Source organism: Lygodium microphyllum, chromosome 23 (genome assembly GCF_053477565.2).
Source record: "Lygodium microphyllum isolate KBCC chromosome 23, Lygodium_microphyllum_v1.1.10, whole genome shotgun sequence".
Taxonomy (NCBI): Eukaryota; Viridiplantae; Streptophyta; class Polypodiopsida; order Schizaeales; family Lygodiaceae; genus Lygodium; species Lygodium microphyllum.
This window is the reverse complement of record NC_141157.1, coordinates 38,376,604-38,388,317: the sequence shown is the minus strand read 5'-3', so window position 1 is coordinate 38,388,317 and position 11,714 is coordinate 38,376,604. Positions and strand designations below refer to the sequence as shown.

The following is an 11,714-nucleotide window of genomic DNA, read 5'->3' as shown; positions in this document are numbered from 1 at the left end:
AAGCTTCAATATTCATACTTATAGAGCTTCCATAGCATGGATACACCAAAAGCGTAAATACAATTGAGATATCCCACCCTTATATAGACCAAAATTAGGGTTAGGGTTAGGTCACCTCTCTAGGATGGTGCTCCATTCGCGCTTTAGGGTTTGGACCCTTGTGAATTAGGGTTCGCATCCCTTTTGGGATGTGTTATCCACTTTCTAGGATCGATCATTCCTTGAAGTATGATTGTACCTTAGGCTAGACCTAGTTTGCACTATGGCAATTATATATTCATGTGCACAATCCACACAATAATTACAGTTGCTATAAATATAACTATGGATGATAAATACAATGAAGCATTTTGAAAATAATAATCGCTACCATTAAATAGATTTAGCACAATATGATACTTGGACTTTGACTTTGCTTTAGCCTTTCCAAAATATTGTGAATATCCATGTGTTGGTCCTTCCATGGCCCCATCTTTAAAATATTGGATTGCCCATCCATAGGATTTTCATAAACAATTTCATGTATGCTACAATTTGAAGCTAGTAACATAAAAAATAGAGACAAGCATAGCTCTTGTAAACTTTGTAATCTTATCAGTTACAATCCTAAATCACAAAATGACCTAATAAAAGCCGTCAATTAGTTTTACAATATAGACGTTAAGAGCCATGGGATGGTCCTTCCATGGCCCCACCTTAAAAACATTAGATTGCTCAACCATTGACTTTTTTCAAACAATTTCACTTATGCTACAACTTGAAGCAACATAACATAAAGGACATGTAGAGACATGGCTCTTGTAAACATTGTAATTGCTATGATCTTAAATCACACAACATAATGAATTAATGAAAGATTTGAAAATGTTTTACAATATAGATGTTAAGAGCCATGGGATGACCCTAGATGGATCCATTTTTAAAACATTAGATTGCTCATCCATAGAATTTTGATGAATACTTTTACCAATGCTACAACTTGAAGCAACACAACATAAAGGATAGATACAAAGGTGGCTCTTATAAACAGTGTAATCCTAGATATAATGCCATATCACAAAACACAATGAAATATTTAAAGCCTAGAATCTGTTCTACACTATAGATGTTGAGACCAATAGGGTGCCTCTTCCATGGGCCCCTTTCTAAAACATCAGATTGCTCATCCATAGATTTTGCATAAAATCTTTAACCCATGCTATAACTTTTAAATTGCATGACATAAAAGCTAGATAGAAATAGGAATCTATAGAATATAAACCACATAAATATATAAAATATAGATAGAAACATTTATCCATAGAATTTCCATAAACACTTTAGCATATTCATGGGTCTATATAATCCTCTTAAACAATAGAACTTGAAGACTCTATAGAACCCCATTCTTAAGACGCAAGACGTGAGATCAAAATGTATGTGAATGTGATCAAGCAATCAAAATAATAACTACAAGTCAAGTCTTGCACATAAGCAAAATACTCCAAGTGAAGTTGCATGCAATCTATTGCAACAATTCATTTAGGAAAAGTAAGAATGAAGCACAAGTAAACCATCTGCAACTAAGAAATAAGCATTAAGGGAAGAGAAATAAATCCAACACATTGTAAAATATGTAGTTATTTTGATACCTAGGGGCGATTGGGTAGTTAGAAGATTTGGAGAGTTGTAGCAACTAGTAACGCAAATTGTTAAGTGAATCCCTACATAGAAGAAAAAAATCAATATTGAAGCTCCATGGAATTGGTATCAAGAGTTTGAAATTGAAACATAAGCAAAGTTGCATGCCAATATACTTAAGCAAAGTATAATGCCTCCTATGTGCAGGGTTCCCTACCCAAACAAGACCAATGAAAGCAACCATTAGATCTACTTGGCACTAGGAGACATTGTGTAAGCTATTCTTTTTTTAGAACTATAAACTACAAGCTCGATCCATGTGTGACTACTCATCCCATTGGCAATGCTGATGCAAAGGCACATCAAGAATTCATCATTTGACTTGTAGGTAAGCACTTCATTCTTTTGTATTTATTTCAAAGCAATGTGTATGCTAGCCAAATGTTGCAACCTATTGTAATATATTACCCCTTATGTGGTGGCATGTGTAGTCCATTGCTTTTTGCTCTTATTGATTCTGCTAGCTAAAAATCATATAATTGATGTACATGGTTTGCATGAAGGTCTTGAAATCAATGGTATACATTTCCCAAATGGGCGATGCATAGAACTTTCTAGACTCCATAGAGAGACACACATAGTATCTTGGACTCCATGGCACTCTACTCATGCTCCACAAAGCCTTGGACCCTTCCTTCTGCTTTGCCACGCTCCAAGGTCCTTCATCTAGCCCACTCAGGTTGAGGTGAAGGGGCGTTTTCTTGTTTTAGCCCATGTTAGCTTTATAAGTGCCAAACCCTAATAAAAAATTAGGGTCATGAGAGAGAGAGAGAGAGAGAGAGAGAGAGAGAGAGAGAGAGAGAGAGAGAGAGAGAGAGAGAGAGAGAGAGAGAGAGAGAGAGAGAGGTGTTGCACATGTAGTTGCAATCAAGGTGGTGAGTGATCAGAGCATGGTTCTTAATTTTTGAATTTAATATAGTTGAAAATCTAGGAGCATCAAAATGAGGTTCGAGAAAAGCTTTGTGATTTGAGCACTACCTTAGCCATAAAAAGATTACAACACTATATACACATACATATATACATGTACATACCCGTGTGTGTATACATATCAATGTGGTGAGTGATGGGAGCACGTTCTTAACTTTTGAATTTAATATAATTGAAAGTCTAGGAGCACCATAATGATGCTAGAGAGAAACTTTGTGATTCGAGCACTACCTTAACCATAAAAAGATTACAATACTATGTGTGTGTGTGTATATACGCAACAAATTCTAGTCTCGACAAGTATTCACAAAAAAATCAAGGTTTAGGGTCAAGTGAATATTGAGATTAAAAAGGCTTTGAAAATTACAGAGAAGGTATTTTAGTTTTAGGTGAGGTGAATATTTAAATTTAAAAAAAGTTGTAAAAAAAGCCTTTGAAAGTGAGAGAGAAGGTATTCTAGCCTAGAATTTTTAAAAGCCTTCAAGCCTTTAAGCCTTGGGGTTGGAGGGTTCTGGAAGACAAGTAGGCTACAAGGCGCTAAACTTCGCGACGTGTCATATATGACGTTGGACACATCATTCCTTGCTCGCACAAGGAACCAACAGGAAGGGGAAGCAAAGGGAAGAAGGGCCGACCCAGCGTGTCTGGCTGCCGCGCAGATCCCCCCCCCCATTCCCGCGCCGCAGCAGCCTCCATATCTAAGCCTTTTCCTTCGTCCAGATTCACAAAGCTTTCGCCATTCCGGCCTTTGCTGAGCATGGTAAGCTTTCCGCTTCCCCCTCTGCGTATTTCTCTGTCTTTTCTCGTTTCCGTGACCGCCTCTGCTCCTCGTCATAATTCTCGATACGGGAAAATTGTTCACGATTGTTTCTGTTGTTCCCATGAATTTACAGTTTCCGTGTCTCTGTGTTCTTTCGAGCCCACTCTGTTCTCGTCTGTTCAAGAGGACTCTAACCTTCCTCACATCCCCTTTAGGGATTTCCCCTGTAGAGCTTCTCGAAGCTGATAGCACTCGCGAGAGAGAGAGAGAGAGAGAGAGAGAGAGAGAGAGAGAGAGTGTGTGTGTGTGTGTGTGTGTGTGTGTGTGTGTGTGTGTGTGTGGCATTTCGAGCATGGTCACACTAGAGCTGCAAAAATGCGACAAATCTAGCGTTTAAGTTGTACTCGCCTTCCTTTGGCGTTGCCAAACATTCCTCATACCAAAATGCAGGGACTTATAAGACAATCCATGCAAAGTGAAGAGAGTAGCTTTGTATGAGTCGATTTTCAATAAGGTGCTGTACGCTTCTGACGGATCTGTATGCTGGAGTTACACGAACCGTTTTTTGGTTTGTAAGACTTTTTAAGGGGTGAAAGAGACATTGATATATATTCAAAAGGAAAATTTGTGTGGCCTCTTACACAAAGTGAAAAAATAATAAGAGTCATATAAGAGGAGCCAATACATCGATGTTTCTATAATAACGGACAAGTGGATAGGATAGTTGTAGAACTTTTGAATGCGAACTCACATGGGCTTCGCATCAAAACTTAGATTATCAACCTGATTACTTTGTTATTTGCTAGAAGGGACTTGTTTTTGGGTAAACAAGTATGAAGAATCCATTTTTAACACCATACAAGATACTTAAAGATGTGAAATTCTAAGTTAGTCTTGATGGAGCAGTCAGAAATGGGTTGTGAAATTCTAAGTTAGTCTTACTGGAGCAGTCAATAAGGCAGTAAAGTCACACTCTAAATGCAAAACACAAAATGCAGACACAAATAGAGAAGATAGAGAGCTTTGAAATGAATGAATCAATGCTATAAATGAATGAGAAAAAGTACAAAGTGCTCAAGAGTAGAGCTGTCCAACAGTTGGTGGCTCTTGTGCGAGCGGACTGAGGGAGGTGTTGATGTGTGCCATCCACTAGAGCGGATCCGGAGTGCAATAACTACCAGTTGAAGCAGAGGTCGACGAAGAAAAGTGTTGAAAATGCAAAAATGACCTATTGTAGATATCAAATGAAAATTGGGTTTATGTTGGAAATGGAAGGGCAGCAGGCTGGAAACTAGAACGTAGTAGTCTTTGGGGTTGGGACTGGTAAACACAGCAATGTAATTGCCTAAAGATGATGTCAGCCGATCATTGACATCTGTGGGAGGTTGGGTGAAAATTGTAGACCATGTAGTAGCTGTCATTGGGGGTTGGATAACTATTGGAAGAGGGTTGATGGCTGCAAGATAAGGATAGATTGAATGGTGGGCAGCTTGTTTATTTATAGATGTAGAAGGGTCCTTCCAAATTAGAGTTTGACTTATGAGACACAAAAACTTTGTAGGACCTTGCACCATTTAATGAAACTCTTGGTAATGTACATGTTTTGGGGCTGCTTTAAAGAGCTGATAAGTTTGTAATGCATTTTAAGCTCAACATTTTCTCTAAGGCCCAAAACTAGAAGGATGTACATTGGTTGTTCGTGGCCTACCAAGACTATAGTGGTGATAGTTATCTTACCAAGGGAGCGGAAGTGATCAGTGTAGAGAGGTCAAGGCATCAGGCAAGGGGTGCTCTTTGGCTGCCTAGCGGTTCACTAGGACATGCTTTTTTTGGGAGAATTGATGGTTTGTAGCTTGTCAAGTAATTGTATCCCATGGGGAGAATAAAAAGGGATGGTTAGATCCACCACATTACAGAATAGACAAGCTATGCCAACTATCCGTGGATGTCAGCGATGAAGGAAAAGGAAGAAGTATGTAGGTGTGGTGGTAAAGTGGTGAAATAATTGCTAGTGGAAATAGTTGAGGATCTGCTTAGGGGTGCTTTGCGCAATGAGATGCATAGAGTAATGTTAGATGATGAGAATGCACATGCAGTAGGTGTCACTTGGATAGTAATTATCATGGAAATTTTTTCACTTGCCCAAGCGTTTTTTTTTACAAAGATGATGATGATGATGATCATGCAATGCAAAGGGAAGGTACAATATGGAAGAGAGGCCGATGTTTAAGACAAATGTTGAAACTTGTAGAATACCAATGAAGGGTAGGAGCCCCCTCTCAACCATGGATATTGATGTTAAAGGAGAAGGAAGAACTTGATGTTCGTCTTTGTGTGATATTGAGAACCACGATGAATGTGATAATGAAGGTAGACCTATCACCCCTCAGGTGGAATGGCCAAAGTAGAATCAGCCTTTGGAAACTTGGAATATATCTGTATTTGATCTTGAGGGAGGGCTCCAATGCTGATCAAGTGGCACAAACAAGCTTGAATTTGAACCTTCTTGAGAAGTTTCAAGAGAGCAATCCACCATGCAAATAGATCGAATATACGAAGAAGAAAGACTTAACCTTCCATAACTAGAAGAGCGTAGAAAAGTCAATCATGAGAGTAGTTGGGATGGGTTTGTACTTGGTCTTAAGAGAGAGCTTCAATGTTGACTAAATATCGTAGGCATGCTTGAAACTTGACATCAGGAGATGGCTCTGATGCCAACCAAGAATACGAAGGCACAACCATCAAAAGTACCAATCCACTTGACATGAAAAGTAAACAAATGAGTATTGTAGGTAATGATGATGAAATGGTTAAAAATACATGAACTATAAGGAAAGAAAGATGGTTGCTAAGATAAGGGAAAATGATGCTTGATCTTGAGAGAGAAGATACTATCTTTCTCTCCATGCTTGTGAAGTCAATACTCACCAAGGCAAGAATCGAAAAATAGACCTTTTGCCTTGGTAGGACTTGCAATGTTAGTGCTAATTGAAATCCAAAACCCAGCACGAAAAGATTGATAAAGAAATTTGAATACTGGATGCTTCATATCGAGATGCTTTAGATGCTCTATTTAAGGAAAGCTTGAGTGTAGAATGCAATGGAAGACTTGAAAAGATATGGCTAAGCCTAAAGAAAACTAGTATGAGATTCCTAAGGATAACCTTGGACTCCTAATAGACTAGCTTAGGGGAAGGTAATGACAAAGCCAATTAGAGATGCTATGAGGTAGTAACTGAGGGGGAAATCCAAGATCCACCGCATCGATGTGTAGCCATTGATGACCATGGATACTAGGGAGTGGAGAAATTGTGCTACCTCCCTAGGGAAGGATCCCTCAACCTTGTTGGAGTGGCACTATCATTGCAAGAAGGGGTTGAGGTTGGTTTATGAATGGGATTGACTGCATCGATGTGTAGCCATTGATGCCCATGGATACTAGGGAGTGGAGAAATTGTGCTACCTCCCTAGGGAAGGACCCCTCAACCTTGTTGGAGTGGCACTATCATTGCAAGAAGGGGTTGAGGTTGGTTTATGAATGGGATTGGATTTAGCTTTGGTGTGGGTAGAAGACTCTTAGTTGGGATGAGGTGATTTTAGGTGTGGATCAAAGGCCCTTGGCCCGTGAGGGAAAATTGTCATCTACATGGCATTGTTTCTGGCAAAATATGGAAAATCTATTCTTTTTAGGCAAGAAGTGCTAAGAGGGTCTTTTTGAGGGTGTGAGTGTACCACTCCCATTTTTCCTCAAAGGAGATTGATCATCGGCATCAGAATGTGATCCATGTTTAGGGTCAATTGGAGAAGGTGAAATTGGGTCTAAATGTGGAGGTGATTCCTTTTCGCTCCATGTTTCCTTCAAAGTAGGAGGTGACTTATGAGCACAAGATAGAGATTCATGTGTTTGAGCAATCAGGGGTGGTATAGTGTGCAAGAGGGGGATTCCCCACACAATTGGATCAGAAGAGAGAGTAATGTACTTGTAGATGTGCGCAAGGCATAGTATTAAAGGGTGGCATTTCCATTAACGATATACCAAGGTGTAGAGTGGTATACATTCGAGTGTCTAGGGATGGCCTAAAAAGTTGATGTGCATCAAAGACAATGTGCGCTAAGACTGGATAACCTATTGTAGGTCTAAAGTAAGGATCTAGATTGAAAGAAGAGGAATCTAAATGTGAAGTAAATGTGGGAGGGAACGGTGGGAAATGTAAAGGTGAATGGGAAGCATCAAAGAAACAGAGAATGAAGGGTCACCTTGTGGAACATCTAAACATAGAGTTTTCTTCAAAACCATATTGGTATCAATCTGGGTCTTCATCGTGACTTACAGTTGGTCCTTGCAGAATGTTAGCAAAGTGCTCCAATTGAGATGTACCTTGTAAAGGAGTATGAGACGAAGAATGGCCTCAGTGACCCCTACAAGAAAGGTGGGCCTTCGTTGAAGGAGTGTAGCTAGAGAAAGCATTAGAGAATTTTGAAGATGGAGTTGTTTGAGCCATTGTGGAGTAGATATGTGTCATTTGTGTATCTCGCGCAAAACCAAGCTCTGCGCGATAGCCATAGGATACTCTTTAAAAGAGCACCAGCTCGATACCATGTGAAGATATGCTAGGGTTTGCATAGAGAAAACACAAAATGTATGAACATGGCTAAAACACGAGAACTTAGACAGTAACACAATAAACACAAAATGCAAACACAAATAGTGAAGAAAGAGAACTCTGAAGTGGTTGTAAATGAAGGAGAGAAAGTAGAGAATTCTCAAGGGTAGAGCTGTCCAACAGCTAGTGGCTCTTGTGGGAGCGTGCTCTCCAACGGAGATGGATCCCTAGTGCAGTAACCACTAGTTGGAGCAGAGGCTGATGAAGAAAAGTGCTGAAAATACAAAAACCACCTGTTGTAGATGCAAATGCCAATCACGCTGATGCTGGAAATGGAAGGGCAGCAGGCTGGAAACTAGAATGCAATAGTTTTTGGGGCTGGAGCTGGTAAACACAGCAATGTAACGGCTTGAAGATTATGGCAGCTGATTACCGGCAGTAGTGGCAGGCTGGGCGACAATTGTAGATCATATAGCAACAGTTGTTGGGGGCTGGACAGCTAGTGGAAGTGGCTGATGGTTATTTATAGATATAGAAGGATCCTCCCAAATTAGGGTTTTGCTTATGGGACATAGAAACTCTCTAGGGTCACACACTGTTCGATGAAACTTTTGGTAATTTACATGTTTTGGGGCTGTTTTAAAGAGCTAATCAGTTTTTAATGCATTTTTAGCTCAACAGGGCGAGCTGTGAAAACCAGAAAATGCAGTTGTTATTGCTTGTAAATAACCTCCAGCAGCAAATGCAAGGCTGAATGCGAAGTTGACTACTGTAGATCAGCGCAGAGATGCAGGGGGCCTGTGGAGCAAGGAAATGCAGGTCATAAACTGATGTAACTGGTCTGGTGCCAGATGCCTCAGTGAGGATCGTACATGGGCAGCAAAGAGAGAAGATTCTGATGATGTGGGTGTGGGAGCATTCCAAATGTGGTTGCTTGCTGTGAGGACTTGTGGGCAGCTAAAGAAAAGGGAGAGGATGACTGGATGTAAAGAGTGGTTGGGAGAGGGTGAATTCTTTCCACAAGAACAATCTATGTCTACAGGATTTGGGGTGCATTTGCCATCTTATGTACAATAAATGCCTAAAATACAAATAATGCCTTTTTGGGGCTGTCAATGGAGATCAAAATTAGGGATCAATGCAAGACAAATAATGTGGTAGGGGGTCTAAATACTTTGATTGCACTACAGACAGATCCTTGTGTGAAGCCTGTGTTATATAATGCCCTAGGCACATCATCTCAGGTGGGGCCAAATGCAAGATTCAAGGCAAATCATGGTTAATAGTGAACTGGTGGAAGATCTGATGGGCAACAACTTGAGGGCCATTTGCTATGTATATCTGATGGATAGTAGTATGGCCCATCATCCAGTTGGACCAACTTAGAGACCTGATAATGGCCAATTAAGGCCATTCTCATAGCCAGAATCTGATCACTGCCATTGTTTGAAATGTGTCTCTCCTCTCTTTATCTTGATGAGGTGAATCGTGCAACCTGGAGATACTGGTAGCGCATGGAAGGAATACCTCTTGGCAGGATGAGCATGTGTCTATGTGCAAGAGGAGGTGCACTAAGGTCCAGAGAGGATGTTCGAGTGAGACAGCATAGAAAATGCGTATGTTCGATCTACGCCCAGCACACCATATTTACTGCTGTTGCACAGTCATTGCCTTTTTTCTTTCGTTTCTGTCTGAGCTGTGCCTTGGGGTTGGCCAATGACACCTTGCAATCAATAACCCTCTGATTTTATGGTGAGCTGCGATATCCTCTTTGTATCTTAAAAGATTATTCTAGGCACTGGTTTTCTTTTAGCGAGCGCATGTTTGAAGATCTCAACTGTTGGAGGATAAGGTGGCCGGCTAATCAAGTTTTGCACTTGTATTGAAGGCAGGAAAAATTATCGCCAATCTCATTATTATGGGATCTGGGGTTCTGTTAAGAGCATTTTCACAAGCTTATCGTCAAGCTATTGCTAGTAAGGAAATTTGCTCAATGTGTTTTTACTCAAGCTGCAGAATATTGTTCCATATGTGAACCTATTTTAATGTTGCTGCAGTCCCACATTTTTACTCTTTTTTTAAAAACCTTCAGATGCTGCTAAAACGGGTGTTGCACAAGAAACAGTGCAGAACATGGTGAAGTCAAGCAAAGCTATGACTGAGCAGGAGGCAAGAATGATTCTTGGGATAAATGAGAATACATCTGTTGAGGAGATGCTGAAGGTGGGTGCCACTTGTGTTTAGTCTTCTATGTTTGAACCTGTAGTCCTACGGTTGACTTTTGAAGTTCAGCCCTAACAATAGGTAGGTGTTTTACTGCATGCTTCATGTTTCAAGCATGCCTGTAAATCAGTTTTATCTGGGGAATCTTGTATTAAGCTTAAGCAGGTAGCAAATCTACTTCAGTTTTGAGTAGCTGAATCAGTTCAACAGCTCTGTATGTGAGCTGAATGGCTTTTGTGTGGGGAATCTTTCATTAAGCAAAAGCAGCTGGCAGATCTTCAGTTTTGAGTAGCTGAATCAGTTTCAACAGCTTTTTATGTGAGCTGTATGACTGTTTCGTGTAGGGAATTTTGCATTAAGCACCAAAGCAACTTTAGTTTCTGTTTCACTGTAGTTCTATGCCTCCTCATAAGAGGTGTGTATCCATTGGACCTGTCAGAAGAGTGCAAGTGTGTACAACTTTTTCAGAAATCTTCAGATTTATTAGAAATTAGCAATCTATTTGCTAACTGCACTGCACATGGCTTCTGCAGAGATATGAAACTCTTTTTGAAAGGAATGCAAAGTCAGGGAGCTTTTATCTACAATCTAAGGTCCAGAGAGCAAAAGAGTGCTTAGAAAGACTGGAACAAAGCAAAGCAAGTGAACAAGGTTAATGTGAAGCCATTTGGTGCATACTTGTAACCTGGATTTAGTTGAGATTATTTTTCTGGGAAGGCTGTCAATGATGACCCTAACAAGGTCTTGCAAGTACATGCTCTCTCTATCCAACTGTGTCCATGGGAATAATCTCTGCTTCCATAGCGAGGCTGTAAGTTTGTTGCTGGTTCCGGTGTTATGATCAATGCCTATGCCCTGACATTAGTCTGAAGCCCTTAAAGCTTGATTCGAGGGTCTCTAGCTTTGAAGAACAAAAATCTGTACAGTTACCTCCCATGAGTGATAGCTATAAGCTCGCAGAAGATAGCATATACATGTGCCTTCTTATTCTTTGGATATGCAAGTGTTAAACACATGTTGTCCTTTGTTGCATTTAAAGTTACAAGAACTGAGGATGGGACAACAGTTCTATGGCAATTGTATCATGGAATTTGAATAAATTTCTAAGTTCTTGGTATTACTATAAACAAGAGCATTCGCTAGTACTGCTCAGTTGAATATGGATTGTATATATCAGTTCTGTAATTGTTGTCTACTCTGATGAGCTTGGATTTAGGGATGAAATTTGTATGCTATATTTTTGGAGTGATGGATACTGATGAAGTAAAATGACTTGAGTATCGATCGTTTGGAATTCTGTCTGTTGTTCATGGTGTCATGGTGATTAATGTGCTTACTAGAAAGCTTGCGTGTTTGTCACTACCAAAGCAATAATGGTCTTTAAACTTATTTAATAAATGTGGGTGGTTTATGAAGCCATTTATCCTCAGCTGGCTAACATATATTTTTTTGGCCTTTTCTTGGCTCTCAGATTCAACAACAAAGGAACTGTCTAAACTAGATATCCTGTGGGTGTC

General features: G+C 40.0%; 1 protein-coding gene across 2 annotated transcripts; it reads left to right on the top strand.

Moving 5' to 3' along the window:
• The first annotated feature begins 3,124 nt into the window (after nt 1-3,124).
• On the top strand, nt 3,125-11,401 carry LOC148016082 (mitochondrial import inner membrane translocase subunit PAM16 like 2-like). Of its 2 annotated transcripts, none has more exons than XM_087663844.1 (4): nt 3,125-3,370; nt 9,867-9,950; nt 10,067-10,197; nt 10,731-11,401. In XM_087663844.1, exons 2-4 carry the CDS (start codon nt 9,893-9,895, stop codon nt 10,851-10,853), a joined length of 312 nt encoding a protein of 103 aa, XP_087519970.1. In that variant the 5' UTR covers nt 3,125-3,370; nt 9,867-9,892; the 3' UTR covers nt 10,854-11,401. The 2 variants fall into 2 exon arrangements, with proteins under 2 accessions (XP_087519970.1, XP_087519969.1); XM_087663843.1 differs by having other exon boundaries at nt 3,127-3,370; nt 9,863-9,950; nt 10,731-11,397.
• Nucleotides 11,402-11,714: the final 313 nt, after the last annotated feature.

Excerpts from the sequence above, each read along its gene's own strand:
- LOC148016082 (XM_087663843.1), top strand. Across the intron at positions 9,951-10,066 it reads TTATCGTCAAGCTATTGCTA|ATGCTGCTAAAACGGGTGTT; the intron begins GTAAGGAAATTT and ends AAAAACCTTCAG. Across the intron at positions 10,198-10,730 it reads CTGTTGAGGAGATGCTGAAG|AGATATGAAACTCTTTTTGA; the intron begins GTGGGTGCCACT and ends TGGCTTCTGCAG.